General features: G+C 42.0%; 1 protein-coding gene and 1 pseudogene across 3 annotated transcripts in view; one reads left to right on the top strand and one right to left on the bottom strand.

The window, feature by feature from the left end:
• Positions 1–406: 406 nt before the first annotated feature.
• Positions 407–19,866, bottom strand: part of PLEKHH2 (pleckstrin homology, MyTH4 and FERM domain containing H2) — a 233,094-nt gene continuing 213,634 nt past the window's right edge. For all 3 annotated transcript variants that reach the window (XM_056568139.1, XM_056568140.1, XM_056568141.1), the window contains exons 24-30: positions 16,343–16,440; positions 16,080–16,221; positions 14,113–14,246; positions 13,306–13,435; positions 7,841–7,927; positions 5,625–5,759; positions 407–1,419 (exon numbers count right to left, since the gene is read on the bottom strand). In XM_056568139.1, coding sequence (XP_056424114.1) covers positions 1,240–1,419; positions 5,625–5,759; positions 7,841–7,927; positions 13,306–13,435; positions 14,113–14,246; positions 16,080–16,221; positions 16,343–16,440 — 906 coding nt within the window. In that variant the 3' untranslated portion in view covers positions 407–1,239. The remainder of the gene's footprint in view (positions 1,420–5,624; positions 5,760–7,840; positions 7,928–13,305; positions 13,436–14,112; positions 14,247–16,079; positions 16,222–16,342; positions 16,441–19,866) is intronic.
• On the top strand, positions 17,449–17,539 carry LOC130363499 (U2 spliceosomal RNA; annotated as a pseudogene).

Here is a 19,866-nt window from a genome sequence, read left to right on the forward strand (position 1 = left end):
AAATCCAACAAACAAATTTACTAATGGGGTGGATTTGAGCTCTGGAAAACCTGACAGCCCAGAGCAGTTGTTCAAAAAGCTAAATGTTGGGAAAAGTGACAAATTAGTAAATACCGTGGAAAAATACCTGCCAGGAAAAAAAAAACACAAAGAAAACTAGACTAGTCTACATTCTTAGTAATTAAGATTGCAGGGGGTCTGACTGCTGGGACCTGTAACCCCTCATAATGATCTCCTGTACGGGGCCCCGACTCTCACCAGGAACTGGGCGTGTCAACCCCCACACGAAGCGGTGGCTGTCACACCACCTCCTTATATCTCTATGGGAGAGTTGATCGGTTATCTTTGGCTCTCCCATAGAGATATATGGGGGCAGCGTGTAGGCCGCTGCTTCGTGTGGGGGTCGTCACGCTCCGTTCCCGGGAAAAGCCAGGCCTGTATAGGACATTGTGGGGGATCCCAGCAGTCGCTCCCTCCACAATCTAAAATGTATTCCCTATCCTGCGGATTGGGGATACGTTTTTCAGCATAATACTTTTCATTTAAGGGCCAGTGTGTTTTTCCATGAACATTAGAGGAGTCCTACTGTATGTAAATGGTGTAACAGTGCAGCTACATTAAGAGACTTCAAGATTATTGGGGTCCCAGAAGTTGGACCTACAGCAATTATACACTTCTCTCTTATTCTTTGGATGGAGAAAAAGTGTTGTTGGTAGGACAACTTCTTTACGGTGATGGGTGGAGTCTAGTGCCAAGATTCAACGATTTATATAAAAACTATCCAGAAACAAAGGAGCACAAAACAGTTTGAAATGCGCCAGAGAAAAGAAGTCACAACAGCTATACCTGTACCTTTGTAAGTGCCTTTAGGAATTAATGCAGTATTACTCTGTTAACAGAACTGTTGGATTCGTACTATTGGTTGTATCAGGAGATATCCTCCCCTTCATTTACCTCAACCAGTCGGAAATACACAGTTCTGCCAAAAATATTGATGGCGCACCGATCATTAACATCACATTGCACAATTATCACCCGCCCTGTGACAGAAAAAATGCAAACACCTAGTGGGCAGGAATGTTTTCTGTGAACTTTACCATTAAAACGCAATCACTACTGAAAGCTGTGTGGCACCATCTTTTGGACCCAAACATTCTTATTTTGGACTATGTGCCTGTACCCATAACTTGGCTCTTTGAAACATCATGAGTATTGTTCTTCTGGATTCCATTATCTTCACTATAACAGAGTAGGCCCTTTAGTTGGTCGGTTGTTGGCCAGCAGCTGGCTTCCCATTTGTTTGGTTTTCGATTCTTCTTGGGCAGAGAGGAGGGCTGGGGCAGAAAGGTGGTGGGCTACGGCTTTTTGCTGTTGGGCTGTGTTTATGTAGCTGGCGATTAGCAAAGTTATCTCCAAAATCTGTGTAAAAAAAATTAAAAAAATTACAACATTAAAATATATATTTGCTCTAATTGGTCAGACCCCCACTGCCCATAAATCTCCCAGGAGGGCAATATCTAGCAGTGCTAATATGTAAGCATCAGTCCAGGTAGGTAGCTCTGATGTTTTTGTTTTTACTGCTCATAGGAATGGAGAGAATCTCAAAGAGTATTCTTTATCTCAGAATATTGATATCCATTCATTTTTAACTTTAAATTCTGATTCAATCTAAGCTGGATAAGAAAAAAATGGCATGAAAAGCAAAAGGAACAGAAAAGTGTCTCACTTGCCTCTTTTTTGTTCAAAAAGTTTCTGCACTTTTTAAAACTCTATTTACTGTAATAAGAAATGACATTACTTTTCTACATATTCACCCTGCTTTGTGATGCAAGTCACATGACATGCCAAGACACAACCAATTGCTACTCCTCCCACCTTCACCGTTTCCAATGAAAATATAAAAATGTTCAAACTTTTTGAATGTCCCTCACACATTACAGTATCTCAGGACTTGCTAGATGTATCCTATCCAGCACAGATCACCAGGTCTTGCTTCTGTGCATTTAATATAAATGTCCCCCTTTTTAAGTATAATATGGCTCCTGACATTCTCTCTCTGTTTATGTTGCTTACAATGGGAACATAGGGTTGAAGATCTCAGCTACACTATAATACTAGCAATAACTCTTCTGTACTTGTAAAAATGACTTGTAAAATGTTATCTGATCAAAACAGGATAAATGGCGTATAACACTAAATAGGGTAAGACAAAAAAGTTAACGGAGTCTCAAGTTTTTTACAGAATAAAAAAAATCCAATTTTTTTTAGACCATATTGAAATACATTCCAAAGACTAGAAAAAAATGCCTAAAAGATCTTGAACGTCAACATGTATCAGACTGCAGCAGTCCTTCCTCATGCCATGAATTGCATTTTTGCCTTTTTTCCTGTCCCAAAATTAAGATTTTTGTAATGACCTCATATGGTTATGTCTATGGAAAAATGTAAAAGTTTTGGGAATGCAGTGGTGTTAAAACTAAACAAATTGCTGTGTTCCTAAGCCCCAAAAAAGTTGCATCTGCAAGTTATATTAAAGGGGATATCCAGGAAAAAACTGGCTCCAGAAAGTTAAACAGATTTGTAAATTACTCTTATTTAAAAAAATCTTAATCCTTTCAGTACTTATGAGCTGCTGAAGTTGAGTTGTTCTTTTCTGTCTAAGTGCTTTCTGATGACACGTGTCTCCTGTCACCTCTCCTACTCTGTGCAGTTCCCGATACAGACAGAGGTGTCAGCAGAGAGCACTGTTGTCATACAGAAAAAAAGAACTCAACTTCAACAGCTGATAATTATTGGAAGGATTAAGATTTTTTTAATAGAAGTAATTTACAAATCTGTTTAACTTTCTGGAGCCATCTGATATATAGAAATAGAAAAAATTCTGGAGTACCCCTTTAAATGGTGATAAATTTAGACACCCCTGCATGTCTAAATGTGTTACTTTATTTCTTGTTGTGGTTTTTTTCATGTTCTTTAATGGAAAAAAAAAACCTTGAATCACGAGTTGTAATAAGTAGAAAAACAAAAAACTGAAAAATGCACTAATATACACTATTACGGGGAAAGACTAAATTCCACATAAGTTGCATCATGTACTTAAAAAAAAAGTGCAGTTTTTGGGGCATTTTTCAATGCTATGCAAGAAGTATGTGTGTCCTGCCGCCAGATGCCATCTCCTGAGGCCAGCCAGTATAGACCTTTCTACACCAGAACGCTGGCTTACGTGCATAATAAATTCCCCTATACTTTTGCAAATCCTATAGGGGAGTATTTATGAAGCCTTTTGCACAGGTTTTCTGGGTAAATTTGTTCCAATATGTTGGCTCAGTGCAATTTTTGCACCTTTTTGTGCGACTTACGTTTTTTTTTTGTGGTAGATGTGTTTTGTGTTGACTTTTTGCACATACTTTAGCGCCCTTTTTGGTGCTTTGCGCCAATCACCACCTAATAAAAAAAATCTTACGAACTAAGGACAGTGTTATTAACTCCTTCAGGACGAAGGGCGTACCTGTACACCCTACGCCCGGTCTCAGTGTTTAAAACGGGGTCACACCGTGACCCTGCATCACACCGTGACCCCGCATCACACCGGGTCGGTCCCGGCTGCTTACCATAGCCGGGACCCTGGGCTAATAGAGTGCGGCACCTATCGTTGTGCCGCACGCTATTAACCCTTCAGAAGCGGCGATCAAAGTTGATCGCCACATCGAAAAATGAAAATAAACGCTTCCCGGCAGCTCAGTCGGGCTGATCGGGACATCGCGATAAAATTGTGATGTCCCAATCTGCTAGGACGCGAGCGGAGACCCCCTTACCTTGCTCCGTCGCATCCAATTGGTGTTTGATTGCTCCAAGCCTGAGCTACAGGCTTGAGCAATTGAGCCCCTATCTCGCTGATCCATGCAAACCTATGGCTTTGCAGGGATCAGGGTAAAAGATCAGTGTGTGCAGTGTTATAGGTCCCTATGGGAGCTATAACACTGCAAAAAAAAAAGTGAAAAAAAAAAAAGTTAACAAAGGTCATTTAACCCCTTCCCTAATAAAAGTTTGAATCACCCCCCTTTTCCCATAAAACAAAAACAAACTGTGTAAATAAAAATAAACATATGTGGTATCGCCGCGTGCAGAAATGTCCGAATTATAAAAATATATTGTTAATTAAACCGCACGGTCAATGGCGTGCGCGCAAAAAAATTCCAACAAAGTCCAACATTGTATTATTGGTCACTTTTTATATCATGAAAAAATTTATAAAAAGCGATCAAAAAGTCAGATCAATACAAAAATGGTACCGATAAAAACTTCAGAACATGGCGCAAAAAATTAGTCCACATACTGGTCCGTACATGGAAAAGTAAAAAAGTTATAGGGGTTAGAAGATGAGAATTTTTAACGTATAAATTTTCCTGCATGTAGTTAGGATTTTTTTCCGAAGTACGACAATATCCAACCTATATAAGTTGGGTATCATTTTAACCGTATGGACCTACAGAATAAAGATAAGGTGTTATTTTTACCAAAAAATGCACTGCGTAGAAACGGAAGCCCCCAAAATTGACAAAATAAAATTTTTTCTTCATTTTTGTCGCACAATGATTTTTTTTTCCGTTGCGCCGTGGATTTTTTGGTAAAATTACTAATGTCACTGCAAAGTAGAATTGGTGGCACAAAAAATAAGCCATAATATGGATTTTTAGGTGCAAAATTGAAAGCGTTATGATTTTTAGAAGGTGATGAGAAAAAATGAAAATGCAAATACGGAAAAACCCTGCGCAGAGGTCGCAGAATTGACGCAAAGGTTAAAAGAGTCACGCAAAAAGGTGCAGTGAAAACACCATACAAAGTGGATAAACCAATGTATGTAGAAAGAAGACGCGGATCACTCACCACTGCTGCTTTACAAACTGCGGATGTTATGGCAAGGCAGAAGACACTAGGAGCACCATCTGGAGCGCCGGCGCTCCAGTGTTCCAGACGGTGCTCCTAGGGTCTTCTCCCTTGCCATAACATCCACAGTTTGTAAAGCCACATTGGAAATTCAGCAAAGGCAATTTTTTACAGAATTTACGTAGTGTGAACAAGCCCTAAAGATTTAATAAAAGTCGAAAACCATTTGGACATTCACATATGATGGACACTAGTCTATATTTTCACACTTAGTCCCATCCAAGCCGATCTCTTTTATGTAGTCTAGCTAATAAAAAAACAATCACCGCGCTCTCCACATTCCCATCTGTTGCGCCGTCGCCTTAGTACTGGAAGCAGAAAATATTGTTCAGGTGCTGTTACCCCTGTTAGCTTTAATAGTAGCAATCTAGGCTTTTTCGGCTGAAAAGCGTCTCTCGTTTACCTCGCCACATTTTTATTTGTGTGAGCGGAATTTGGAACCCGGTGAGGAGACCACTAGACGAACAAAAGAGCAAGCATTCTGTAATTACATCGCCCGGTCTTATAGTTTATAATTGCTTTTTTCCTCTCCAAGCTTCCAGCTAAGATAATAAACGTGGCTTTGTTTAAACCGCAGGTGCTTAATTCATGCTTTTTATATCTTAGCATATAAGAGTACTTTATTCCTAAAAGCCTACCTCCGAGCGGCTGGCGTGTATTTCAGCTAATGTACCTACCTTTACTTTTGCCATAGCAAACAGAAGTTTTTCAGTTGACTTGTCCTTTGTCTGCGTGTTAACTACCAGCATAAAGTCATCACGGTAACCTCCGAAGGTCATTAGACTCCTGTGTACGTACGTGAACAGCAACCTCTTAAGAAACACAAGAGTGGGAGGAAAGAAAGAAAGATGGCAAAACATTATTTGTATTTCCAATTCAAACAACAACTGTGATGAAAGACTCCAACAAAAGCCATGCATTTACTTAATAAAAGACTCTACAGCTGCCATTAGGGGGTTGTTCCCCCCCCCCCCAAAAAAAAGGGATACATAACCATCACGTCTGGAGCACATTTGTTTGCAGAAAGTCTGACAGGTTTGTAATAAATCCATAAATAAGCAATTTAGCATTTCAGTAACACACCTACAGGAAAAGGAGAACGTTCGATAGCTTTTATGACCTAAAAATCACATTTTCTTTATTATGTCTGGATGAGAGTTTAGGATAATTCGAGTGAACCTACCGATTTATGTCACTTATTCTGATAATCCGATAACCTCTGGACTACGGAGGCGCCAGGTGATCAGAGATGTTGGACTATTGGCAACTACTTGGTGTTCTGCAAGAATCCTACTTGTAGCAATACAGCATAGTTCTCAACTTAATCTACGTAAATGAGACTGCCACCATTCATATAAATGTACAGTGATCAGCCGTACCATTAAAACCACCTGCCTAATATTGTGTAGGCCCACCTCATGTCTGACCCATTAAAGCCTAGGCTCTACAAGACCTCTGAAGCTGTCCTGTGGTATCGTAAGTTGCAAAAGAGAAAAAAGGAATTTTTCTTGCAGCGCTGGACCAAGTTGAGTTTAGAAAGACCGCTTGACTCAGGCTTTTTGAAGGGTATAATCGGGTAGCGCTTCTTAGAAGCACATTAACGCGTTTCTGGCCCAGAGTGGGCCCTTCATCAGGACAACGGACTAGCACCTTGTCCTGATGAAGGGCCCACTCTGGGCCAGAAACGCGTTGATGCGCTTGTCATAAACGCTACCCTATTATACTCTTCAAAAAACCTGAGCCGAGCGTTCTTTCTAAATTCAACTTGGTCCAGCGCTGCAAGAAAAACTCCTTTTTTCTCTTTTGCAACTTATACTACTGATGACTCCAGGGAGTGTTCGAAGGGATTGTGAGCTGCAGGACCTAAAGACCCACTCTACATGCGAATAATGGTGTTGTGCTCTGAGTGCAACATTACATGGTGAGTGAGATTTACACCATTTTCTCTTATAATCGTTTTACTGTACTTCACCCTTTTATCCCTTTATTTTTTACTGTGGTAGGTCCATAAAAGTCCTGTAAGTTGTGAGGTGAGGCCTCCATTGACCGGACATGTTTTTCCAGCACATCCCAAAGACACTCAATCAGATTGAAATATTGGTATTTTATTTGGAGGCCAAGTCACCACCATGAACTCTTTGTCATCTCTCTGAACATTATCCTGTTGTAAGAGGCCACTGTCATTAAGAGATCCCATTGCACTTGGTCTGACAATGTTTAGGTAGATGGTACACATCACAGTAACCGTTACAGTAACATCCATATGATGTCAGGACCCACAATTTCATCACACTGTCTCCACCATCTTGCCTTCTTCCCATAGTGTATACTGGTGCCACCTCTTCCTCAGTAAAAATTACATACACACAGCTGTCCACATAATAGAAAACATGATACATCAGAACAGGCCGCCTTCTACCATAGCTCTATGGTCCAGTTCTGAAGCTCACATTTCCATAGTAAGTTCTTTGGGCATGGGCACTCTGACCGGTGGCTACATAGCTTCATAGAAAGCAAATTGCTCTTTATGTTCTGATCTCTTTCTATGATGGCCAATTTTTATTTTTTTTTAACAATTTGCTCTACAGTCGTTTTTCTGTTGGATCGGAAATTTATGTGCTTTGGGCATCCCATGAACCTGTCATCGGTCACTGATTGTCCATCCTTGAAGCACTAGAAGAACGGCCTTACAGTGCAACATTAGGCATCCATGCAAAGCATAGGCAACAGTAGTCCTCATAGAAAGAGCAGCGGGACAATCTGGGCCCCCTCTCTCTTATATGGATAAGCACTGTCAAAGTGGACATAAGTATTGTATCAGGTGTATATAGGTATTGTTTGGCATCTGGTGTTATTAAGTGACTAGTAATGATATCTTTACATTAACACTTACCATAGTGGCATATTCTAGAATGCTTATTCCATCTTCATGCACGGCCAACCAGACGAGCGGACCATCAAAGGCTGTTGGGGATATAGGCTGTCGGTAGAAATATTATTATCTGTATATTGCTCCCTCTAACGTGTTGCATGAAAGTGTTTCAAACATTTCAGTAAGTGTACTGGAGGTAGGCCAAGGGGCAGAATATCAAATACTGAAAAGTTGTTGGAAGACTCTTAGAGGACAGATGCTTGTAGATGTCTACACCCCTGACTTAGAAACAAGATTGCCAGATAAGTTAGTGGATACAGATAAGACAAAACTGTATCTCAGTAGGCTGACCACTGTCTTGGCTTACTGGAATACTGGATTTAAACTATGGGGTCATATGTGTGGGGCTTATATGCGCTCCTCTGCCACTAGAGATGTTTTCCCCTGTCCAAAGCATAGGGTATAACATGTCTGATCACGGGGGTCTGGCTGCTGGGGACCCCTTCAATCTCCGCTATGGCACCCCAGTTATCCAGTGCACGCATGGAGCGAACTCCACTCCGTGCCGGATGACTGGCAACCGCAGCCACCATGCCCCTTCCATTCCTGTCCATGGGCAGAGGCATGACGGCTGTGTGATAACACGCCTGACTGCAGGGGGTCTGGCTGTTGGGAACCATGGTGATCTCTGGGACGGCTTCTGCGTTCATAAACACTAAAGCCTGGGGCTTCTGTGTTCGTGGCATCACTCAACCCCCATTCATGTCTATGGGAGGGGGCGTCACGCCCCCTCCCATAGACATGAATGGGGGTTGAGTGATGCCACGAACACGGAAGCCCCAGGCTTTAGTGTTTATGAACGCAGAAGCCGTCCCAGAGATCACAATGGTTCCCAACGGCCAGACCCCCTGCAATCAGGCGTGTTATCCCTCATCCTTTTGGACAGGGGTTAACATGTCTAGAGACAGAATACCCCTGTAAACACATGTGGGTTTCCTTTGGAGTCTTGTTTTTGCCAATATTCCCTCTGTTTCAAATATAATCAATATATTTAATGTGGGTTTCCTAACAGATTGTGGCACAGATTTTTTACATTGGGAACATGAGGCCAAACTGAGCCAATTGTCACTAATGTGAATACAGACTTAATTAAAGTTGGTCAGAAAAGTGCAAACGTCGTGTAACACCAATAATAAATCAGGAACACACGAAATACAAAGGCCTTGCCCCCTTTTCGGGTTTCTGGGCAGAATTTGCCCAGATTTTATAAAATTATCAAGCAATTAAATGATTTTATATATATATATATATATATATATATATATAGTGTATGTAGAACCTGTATTAATTGTGGACTTATGTGCAAAGGGAGCGAGTTTGTACATCTGTCCACTGGTATGAGGTGCCCCATTAGACACTTTTTGACGTGCAATTCATCTTTTGTGATATATGTGTTGTGGTGCCCATGTGACCTCCTCTGTGTTGGGGAGACCACATGGGACCTAAAGACCAGACTCAATCAACACAGGCACACAATTCAAAAGAAAAAAATGGACCTCCTTGTCTCTAAACACTTTGCAGAGATGGGCCACAGTGAGAAGGGACTTAGATTTATGGTGGTTGATCAGATTTCTCCAATGAAACGTGGGGGTGATAGACAAGGTAACCTTAAAGGGGTACTCCGGTGGAAAACTTTTTTTTTTTTTTTAAATCAACTGGTGCCAGAAAGTTAAACAGATTTGTAAATTACTTCTATTAAAAAATCACAGAGCTCTCTGCTGAATCATGACCACAGTGCTCTCTGCTGACATCTCTGTCCATTTTAAGAACTGTCCAGAGTAGGAGAAAATCCCCATAGCAAACATATGCTGCTCTAGACAGTTCCTAAAATGGCCAGAGATGTCAGCAGAGAGCACTGTGGTCATGATGTCAGCAGAGAGCTCTGTGTTCCAAAAAGAAAATAATTTCCTTAATACTGGAAGGATTAAGATTTTTTAATAGAAGTAATTTACAAATCTATTTACCTTTCTGGCACCAGTTGATTTAAAAAAAAAAAAAAAGATTTCCACCGGAGTACCCCTTTAAGAGATGCAAATTGAAATGGATCTTTGATCTTAATACATTGAAGTCGAATGGTTTGAAGGTAGAGTTCAAAACTCTGCACAGGGTAGCACGGAAGAGGTAGTCGTCCGGCATAACCCGGTTTCTGGTACACATTTGGCGCAGTGTAATCAGTACAAATGTTATAATGTGATGGCTAGACATTTGCACATAATAATGTCTTTCTCTTTATTCTGTTGCAGTTTCTAAGAAGGGGTGAAGATCACTCAACCAGACATTCTAAATTCTGACATATGTCTAAATAAATTTTTATTACATATTTTGGTTCTTGCGCATTTCTGTGTGGGTACATGGGAAAAGAGGCATTACATGGCATTACTCATGTTCACCTTTTTTTTATTATACTAATTTGGTGTTATCATTTTTAAATTTTTTCACACATTTTTTACATTTCTTATCATTTATTATTTCCTTTTTTTATGTTTTAATTAAATAAATATATATATATATATATATATATATATATATATATATATATTTTTATATTTTTTTTGCTTTATTTTATTTTACCATTAATTTTATTATAAAATTTTTATTGTTTCATACAATCTGCAGCTTATGGGTCTCAGTAGGTAGTGGCAACTTTGGATGTTGTTGTGATATATTATGCCCTTATTTTAAATTGACCGTGAGGGTCTATTCAGATGGCGCGTACATGAGCGGATTCCTGGAGACTCCACCTAACTAGTGGAATGCTCGTGGTTCAAGGCTCCAGGGACCTATGAGTCCGACACTTCATTGTGCCGGACTCTGGATTCCAGTAGATACCACCACACTGATGTAATAAATGGGCAGGGAATGTATATGTGTATGCTTGTATGGAGTTCTATACCACTTACCTGACCTGCTGCTTTATAAGGATTTTGTTTATTTAGCTTTGTATTTCATTTGTTTTCTTATTTGCTACATTTTATTATTTTCATTTTGCATTGGTTTAGCAAATTGGGCTGCCCTTTTTCATCATGGTGCCACACGCCTCACAGTGTTTACTGCGCGCGCAAACATTGGTAACACATTGCAAACGTCAGTAACATGTCACAAACGTACTGCATATCGTATTTTTCACTGTATAAGACGCACTTTTTCTTCCCCAAAACTGGGGGGAAAAAGTCGGTGCATCTTATACGGCGAATACACCCCTATCGCGGCGGTCCCTGCGGCCATCAACGGCCGGGACCCGCGGCTAATACAGGACATCACCGATCGTGGTGATGCCCTGTATTAACCCTTCAGACGCGGCGATCAAAGCTGACCGCCGCGTCTGAAGGGAAAGGGACACTGACCCGGCTGTTCAGTCGGGCTGTTCGGGACCGCTGCGATTTCACCGCGGTGGTCCCGAACAGCCCAACTGAATAGCCGGGTTAGTGCTTACAGGACACCGGGAGGGACCTTACCTGCCTCCTCGGTGTCTTCTCCGTTCAGGGATCCCCTGTATGGCCGGCGCTCTCCTTCCTCGTGCGTCGGCGTGCGTAACGACGTGATGGCGGCGACGGAGAGCGAGGATACCCGGCCGGCAGCAGAGACGTTCCCGGAGCGACGGGGACACGGCGACAGCGATGGAGCGACATCCAGGGCAGCGGTGACGGGTCGGGAGCGGCGGGGACACGTGAGTATTGCCTCCTATGCAGTGGTCTTCAATCTGCGGACTTCCAGATGTTGCCAAACTATAACTCCCAGCATGCCCGGACAGCCGTTGGCTGTCCGGGCATGCTGGGAGTTGTAGTTTTGCAACATCTGGAGGTCCGCAGGTTGAAGACCACTATTGGGTTCAAAATCTTAATTTTTTTAGATTTTGCACCTATAAATTGGGTGCGTCTTATACGCCGGTGCGTCCTATAGGGCGAAAAATACGGTAAATAGTGCATGCTGCGCTTATGCAGAACGGTATTTGAGATATTGTTACAGCCACAATCTCCCAGTGTGATAGATTCTGCACTGCCGAATGCGCTTACTGCGCAAGTATAGAGCGGCAGAGCAAGGTTGCCATATCTACACAGACACTCCCAGTACCATGTACCTCACTCGGGATGACGTTTTCTGACGCGCATGCGCATTGTATTGTTTATACGCTGCATTTTCCATGTGGGCTCCGGGTGAGTGAATACCCCATTCTAACGGTAAGATGTTGTTTTTAAAGGTTTTTAATCACGTGCACAGATGTCCTGGGATATAATCAAGGGGGAATATATATCTTGATGTAATTGAAGTGTGTATGGGATTCATTATAGTGCACGTATACTGTTTATGTATGTTCAAATGTATATTGACACTTGTGCACGGTTTTGATGTGTGATAAATATGTATTTTTTTTCACTTAAAGGGGTATTCCAGGCCAAAACTTTTTTTTATATATCAACTGGCTCCGGAAAGTTAAACAGATTTGTAAATTACTTCTATTAAAAAATCTTAATCCTTCCAATAGTTATTAGCTTCTGAAGTTGAGTTGTTGTTTTCTGTCTAACTGCTCTCTGATGACTCACGTCCCGGGAGCTGTGCAGTTCCTATGGGGATATTCTTCCATCATGCACAGCTCCCGGGACGTGACATCATCATTGAGCAGTTAGACAGAAAACTTCAGAAGCTAATAACTATTGGAAGGATTAAGATTTTTTAATAGAAGTAATTTACAAATCTGTTTAACTTTCCGGAGCCAGTTGATATATATAAAAAAAGGTTTTGCCTGGAATACCCCTTTAATTTGTTAAATAGATACCAGATTGGTATCCCTATATAGTGTATGATATGCACCATTTGTACGGAGCTTGAGAAAGACCAGGGGAGCTGGTTGAAACGTTGCTATTTGACATTCACCTTTTTTTGATGGAATACATTTTCCAAGTTTTTCATGGACTTGAGTGTTGCGGATATACATATATATATATATATATATATATATATATATATCCAATCAGAATGGTTTTTTTTCTACATAAATGCTTGTTTTCTCACCATCTCCAATGAGGTGAGAGGAGTTTATAGCTTTCTTACACTTTTTAATGTGAATTTTATAGTAAATAGACTATGCTTTGTTGAATTTGTGTAGCCATGCCCCAATTTAGGAATTACTAGAGATTGTAATGTAAAGGCAAATTTTTTTAGTAGTGTTGTATTTTATTTTTTATTTTGCCCCACCACCCAATCAAAACCTGTCAGAAACACTATAGAAAATAAGGACCCATGCTCACATTATGTTATGGATCTACACTTAAGTTGTATTCACACACACAGGATCCGTTGTGGATTTGAAGTTGTAAAATCTGCAATTGCGGATCTGCAACTGCAGATTTTTAAAGGAAATTATGTATTTTTTGTTGTTGTTCTATTTTAAAGAAAAAACACATTTTCTAATTGCCGTGGCTTCTTACTTTTGCTGGAAAAAGAGTAGCCCCAAAGAAACTCCACTTTCTTGCAACGGTAAGATATATTCGCACACAGTCTGAAGTGCTGTGACCCCGGAGAGCCATCCATCTGGTTGCCAGCCTTTGGTGAAGCTGCCTGGAATAAAATATTAAGCAACAGTTTGGATTGATATAGAATAATATACAGGCACACATATCAAAAAGATAGGGGCCCCCAAAAAATGTCTTCTGGTATCTAGGTGGGCAGCTGACATGGATGGGTGAGCAGATGTCTCAGGAATAGCTTTGGACCAGTGAGACATAAACTCATCCTTAAATGAGTGTCTGATATGAAGAGGAGAACATATACTAAAGGAAATGACCATTGAAGATGATTCCCAAGAAATGCTACTTGGAGAGAATTACAAGGTTCATGATTCTGCTCATATTCCCTTAAAGGAATAGTCTAATGAAATAGAACATATCCCCTATCCAAGGATAGGGAATAAGTTATAGATCGCGGGGGGGGTCCGAGTGCTGGGACCCCCCTCGATCTCCTGCAAAGGGCCCCGACAGTTTGCCGGAAGCTGACGTCTGTACCCCGCAGGAAGCCGCGGCCGGCACACCTCCTCCATGTATCTCTATGGGGTACATGAAGGGGCGTGTCAGCCAGCGCTCCTTTCGGGCTACGGCACACCCCCTTTCCAGCCAACTGCCAGGACCCAGTGCAGGAGATCACGGGGGACCCCAGCGCTCAGACCCCCCCAATCTATAACTTATCCCCTGTGCTTTGAAAGGCAATTTCTTTAAAGGCTGTGAAGATGTAAAACGTACCGTAGTTGCTCCTCTGTACAGTCTTCTCTATATCTCTTTGGATAAAATTTTTCCAATGTTTGCTTTAATGTCTGGTTTGACTTTAGTTGGCTAGCTGTGGCCTGGAGGGGTCGCTCAAAATCTCCACTTTCCACCTGCACAAAACCAATATAAACAATATATTTTCTAGAGTCTAAATAAAAACATGGGCCTAGCTACTGATAAGAGGACACTCCCAGTAAGTGAATCCATTGTCAATCCACTGGTGCGACCAATATAACCAACATGTGTAACCATTCCGTATCAAGTTTCTTCACGCAGTCTTAGTCATGGCTCATGGAGAACCTTATTTTAGGTTTGAGTTTAGAGAGAGACTTCATTGTCCCAGTTATGGCTAATCCCTGTTACTGTTAATCCATCTGGTAGGCCATTCCAACCCTGGATAAGGTGACAATGTGTATCACCAGCTCCTACTGTTATACAAAGAACCGTCCAAGGTCTTAAACATTGGACAACTCTTTCTTTAAAAATGAATTCTTAGAAAACACATTGAACCTTCTGAGCTAGGGTACAAATTAGGCATGTGCCTGGGATCTAGGTGCTGGGGGCAGCTTAGACTTGGTGCAAGGTATTTAGATACAGATCTAGATGAGCAATTTGTGCCATGGATGAAGTAAAACCTAGTTACATCACCGAGGAGACCATGTAGCTGGCTACTGTATTGTAATTTATTTATTTAATTTATTTATTTAGCGTCAACATATTCTGTAGCACTGTGGGCAGACTCCCATTCATTACTCATATCGGTCCCTGTCCCCACTGGGGCTCCCAATTTAAATTCCAAATTAACCCAGAATGGAGGAACAGCCGTCATGCCCCCTCCCATAGACTTGCATTGAGGGGGCAGGGCGTGATGTCATGAGGGGACGGGGCTATGACATCACGAGCTCCCGCCGCCGGCTCCAGCATTCATAACAGTTTGTTCCAAATGCTGAGCAGCGGAGTACCCCTTTAAAGTCAGTCATATAACAGTCGATCACCCCTAGTAGTGACACAATGAACACTAACAGCTCAGCGATATGCGCAAGACATCTTGAGGCCACATGTGTTGCCTCTCATGCCTTCCAATTGGCATTTTTCAGCAGAATAATGCTCGCCCACACACAGCAAGGGTGTCCCAGGAATGTCTCCACCAGATTTCAACATTTCTTTGACCTGCCCAATCAACATATTTATTGCCAGTTGATCATTTATCACAAGCCAACTTTGGCAACCTACGAATCTAAAGGATCTATAGTCCCAGCTGCAACACCTGTGCATTACCGCTTTATTCAGTAGTTGGATAAGGGGCTTCGATTCTCATGATCGGTATGGCTTCTAGTGGTCGGACCCCCACACATAAGTTAGTTATCACTTATATGGTTGATAGATGATAAAATTAGACCCTGGAATAACCAATTTCACCAATTTCGCTGGACATGTAATTTTTTTCTTAATCCATATTAAGTAATGATCTTTCTACTTATCAACTTGCCCCTGAGATTTCTTCAGAAATGTGCGTTCATTCATTTACTTACTTAATGCATAACATTACTTTTTAACAGATCCTTGAAAGAAAGCCACTTTTTGCAGGAAAAGAAGCTTATATAAGAACCCATACCGATTTGAGTCTCTTTCTTTTAAAGCCACTTTACTGCCATTATTCCATACATTAGGCACATTACCGCACACACAGACCCATTAAAACAATAGGCTAATAATACCTTGGCTTTCACATCTGTTATCCACCTGCAACAGACTGAAAAAGGCAAAAGACTAAGAGATGGAGGTACAGTTAAACCACCTTGGGAAGCCATCTTTACATAGGGAACACAAATTGTATAATGATTGGTTAATAGTGTACCGCACATTAGCAAAAGGCTTTATTAAGACTAATTGCTTTGGAAATTGCATTAAAAGGTATACATAGTTCATTTCTCAGAGGTTACCTGGGCAAGCAGTGCAGCCAGTTCTAGTGCCAGCTCCTTATTTACTGGAAAGACGCCATTAACAATTTTATCATTCGTCTGGTACATTAACAGCAGTTTCTCTCTCTCCGTCTCCCCTCGCACCTGCACGGCGAAACTCAGCCTGTATACAGTGGGAAAAAGTTGGAATAAGGTCCAGAGCTGTTATGTCTTGCTGTTTCAGTATACAGAAGAAATGTGATGTGACATTAAAGAATAAGGAGAGAGCCTGTGAGGTTCGGCACCTGTTCTTATACGTGAGTCGTACAGTCCGGGTACCATCACACTTCCCTGGTAGCTGCTCCTTGGATGCCTGTTCCCACTTTGAGATGATGTCACAGATCTGGTATGGAGAACAAAGTGAGGTGAAATCTAAGGGGGTTTGTAAAAATCATAAGACCTCATTGAAAAAAAGGGCTCTCAGCCAAATGTCCATCATTAGATTTTTAGAGTCCAATATTCTGAACAGTTGATTTCATAATGTACCTTTACAGGTGTTAGAATTACCTCAATTGATCCAAATTCGCTACTTTGTTTCAAACAGTTAAAAGATACAATTCTGGCTGCATGTGCCATAGTAATCTCATAGTCTTTATAAAGTTAAAATACTGCCAAAAACCTGCAGAGCAAAAAAGGGATTTAGAAAACCCAATACTAGACTGTGAGCTCTTGATCTGTGGGGTCTTGCTGGTTTTAGTGTTGTCTCAAGATACACACTTATCACCTAACCACAGAAGTGTCTTATCATAAGTGGCCCCCAATGTTCACAAGATGATGAAAATAGGGGTCCCCTGTTTGTTGGTTGAATGGATCAGTGGTCAAGGATGCATCATCAAATGCTCCATTCGATCCCTATTGGACTGGTGGAGTAGGTGTGCACTTTAGTTCTGTTACACCACGTTTATGGAGCACATCATTGGTATCCGTTGGCATCTTGTCAAAAACGGATGCCAACCTATACCATGGTGTACTGCAGTGGGCACCATTCATTTTAATGGCCCAAACATAGTCACTTGTGACTGTGTTCATGCCACTTCCTGTTTGTATATGCTAATTTAACGGGACTCAAAAGCATGGTCTACTACTACGTCTTGTTAAATCAGTGCGGAAAACAGGCAGAAGAGAGTGACGCCCACTGCAGTACACCACAGTATACATCAGCATCTTGTTTTTTTACAGGATGCCGAAGGACACCTGTGACGTACACCATAAATGTGGTGTGAACCTATCCTTACTCAGCTATCTCCATCAGTCCCATAGACATTGAATTGTACAGCAATGCCATTCAGTGTGCATGCTCAACTGCTGCTTCCAGGGGCCTGCGTACCACAGTGGCAGACCATGTGGCTGTGTCGCTTCTCGGCCTTTTGGCTAAGATCAAGTGTAGTATCTGTTCTTATCAGTTTCATGCTGGTGGCAGGTGACACCAGTGTGGAGCTGGTGGGGATGGCTGCTGCATGGTAGGGAGCAGGTGTACCGGGGTGTTCCGGGGCTGGTTCTGAGGAATCAGCTCGACGGCTGCCCCGATGTGACCTGTTTCCTCTGGTACTCGCCATGAGGCTGAGAGGGTCTAGAGACGAGGTATTTTAGTGCCTTGGGGAGTGGTGACCCCCGAGGTGCCGAAACTCACTGGAAGTATTGGCTCACTGAGTTGAAGCACAGGCACCATAATCTCTTCACCTTTGTGGCCCTCACCTCTTGATTCCCGGCCTTCTGACTAGGATCAGAGAAATCTTTATAGATCCGGCAAGATGTCCGGGCAGTAGATCTGCACACATTCACTTATTTATTTATTTTTGTCTCACTGTGTCACTTTTTGCATGTTGTGTGTCCACAGGATTTGTCAGGATGTGGTAGCCCTTCTGGGTGTCCCTCCTGGCAGTCTAGGGGAGGTGTGTGTGGCCATTAGGTTATGCACCTCCCTGCAAACACCCCGGGTACTCCTGCTTTGGCAGGGTACTGACCGTTATCGGCTCTGCGGGCAGATACCTTGGCTAACGCCAAGGGGAATGCTGGGGGCATTTGCGGTCCCTAAGTAGCTTCGGCAAAAAGGGACATTGAACCTGGAACCTCGCAGGTACCTTTTGGTCCGGAGGCGAAGGGTAAGGTTTGTTGGGGGGGCCTCTCTTCTATCGGAGAAGGGCTTGCGATAGACCGCATCCTTTGTGCACGTTTTTTTTAGTGTAATACATTTGCACTTTTTCTTGCACTTTGGGTGATTCGAGAGCACGTTCCTCGGCACTTAAAAAAATAATATGGCTGCTATGGGTGCTGCATGGAGGGGACAGGTGTTCCAGGGCTGGTTCTGAGGAATCAGCTCAATGGCTGCCCCGATGTGACCTGTTCCCTCCCTGGAACTTTAGTGACTCGGAGAGTGGTGACCCCAAGGTGCCGAAACTCACTGGGTGTACTGGATCACTGAGTGGAAGCATTGGCACAAATGAACTCTTCACCTTGTGGCACTCACCTCTTGATTCCTGGCCTTCTGGCTAGGATCAGAGACATTTTTATAGATCCGTCCGGATGTCCGGGCAGTATACCAGTGCACATTCACTTATTTATTTATTTTTGTCACTGTATCACTTTTTGCATGTTGTGTGTCCACAGGATTTGTCAGGATGAGGTAGCCCTTCTGGGAGATGTGTATGGCCATCAGGTTCCGCACCTCCTTGCAAAAACCCTGGGTACTCCTGCATGGGCATGGTACTGACCGTTTACAACTCTGCAGGCAGATACCTTGGCCAACACCAAGGGGGAAGCCGGGAGCATTTGTGGTCCCTTAGTAGCTTCGTCGAAAAGGGAAATCGAACCTGGGACCTCGCAGGTACCTTTTGGTCTGGAGGCAAAGTGTAAGGTTTGTTGGAGGGCCTCTCTCCTGTAGGAGAAGGGCTTGCAATAGACCGCATCCTTTGTGCACGTTTTTTTAGTGTAACACGTTTTCACTTTTTCTTGCACTTTGCGTGATTCGAGGGCACGTTCCTCGGCTCTTAAATGTGGCTGCTATGGGTCTTTTGGAGAGTGAGATCCCTGTCTTGGATGGTCTCATTCCTTTTCTTATGGGTAAGAAACTGGGCAGAACTCCTTTCTCCATAGAACTGCATAGTCAGCAAAACAATGGAGTAGAGTATTGGAATGGAAAGTAAAGGGAAATAGACACTAGACCTACTTGATGTAGCTCCTGTATTTAACTAATAGAGGGGAGTACCTATATTACAATGCTGCAATATAGTATATGAAAATACTTTACTTTCAAATAGTATTAGAAAACCCCTAGCATGCCCTATGCAGGTATAATACTCCAAGCAAAGTAAAACCACTTTATAAAACAAAAGCATGTGTAAGATACTCATGAAAGTATAAAGATAGCATTAACCATGTTCACTAAAATGTAGAACAGCGCCTGTCAGTATCTTATGGGCCCATCACTATTGTTCTGGAACAGTATAGGTGTTGTAATTGTATGTTATTAATTTTATATAACAGATTTGCTAAACATATGTATTCAGAATTGCAATGGTTAATGTTTTAGCTTAAACCAAAGCTTATCATGGAAGAACTAGTTAAAGAGGTACTCCCGTGGAAACCTTTTTTTTTTTTTTTTTATCAACTGGTGCCAGAAAGTAAAACAGATTTGTAAATCACTTCTATTAAAAAAATCTTAATCCTTCCAGTACTTTTTAGGGGCTGTATACTAAAGAGAAATCCAAAAAATAAATGCATTTCCTCTGATGTCATGACCACAGTGCTTTCTGCTGACTTCTGCTGTCCA

Source organism: Hyla sarda, chromosome 3, assembly GCF_029499605.1.
Source record: "Hyla sarda isolate aHylSar1 chromosome 3, aHylSar1.hap1, whole genome shotgun sequence".
In the NCBI taxonomy this organism is placed as follows: Eukaryota; Metazoa; Chordata; class Amphibia; order Anura; family Hylidae; genus Hyla; species Hyla sarda.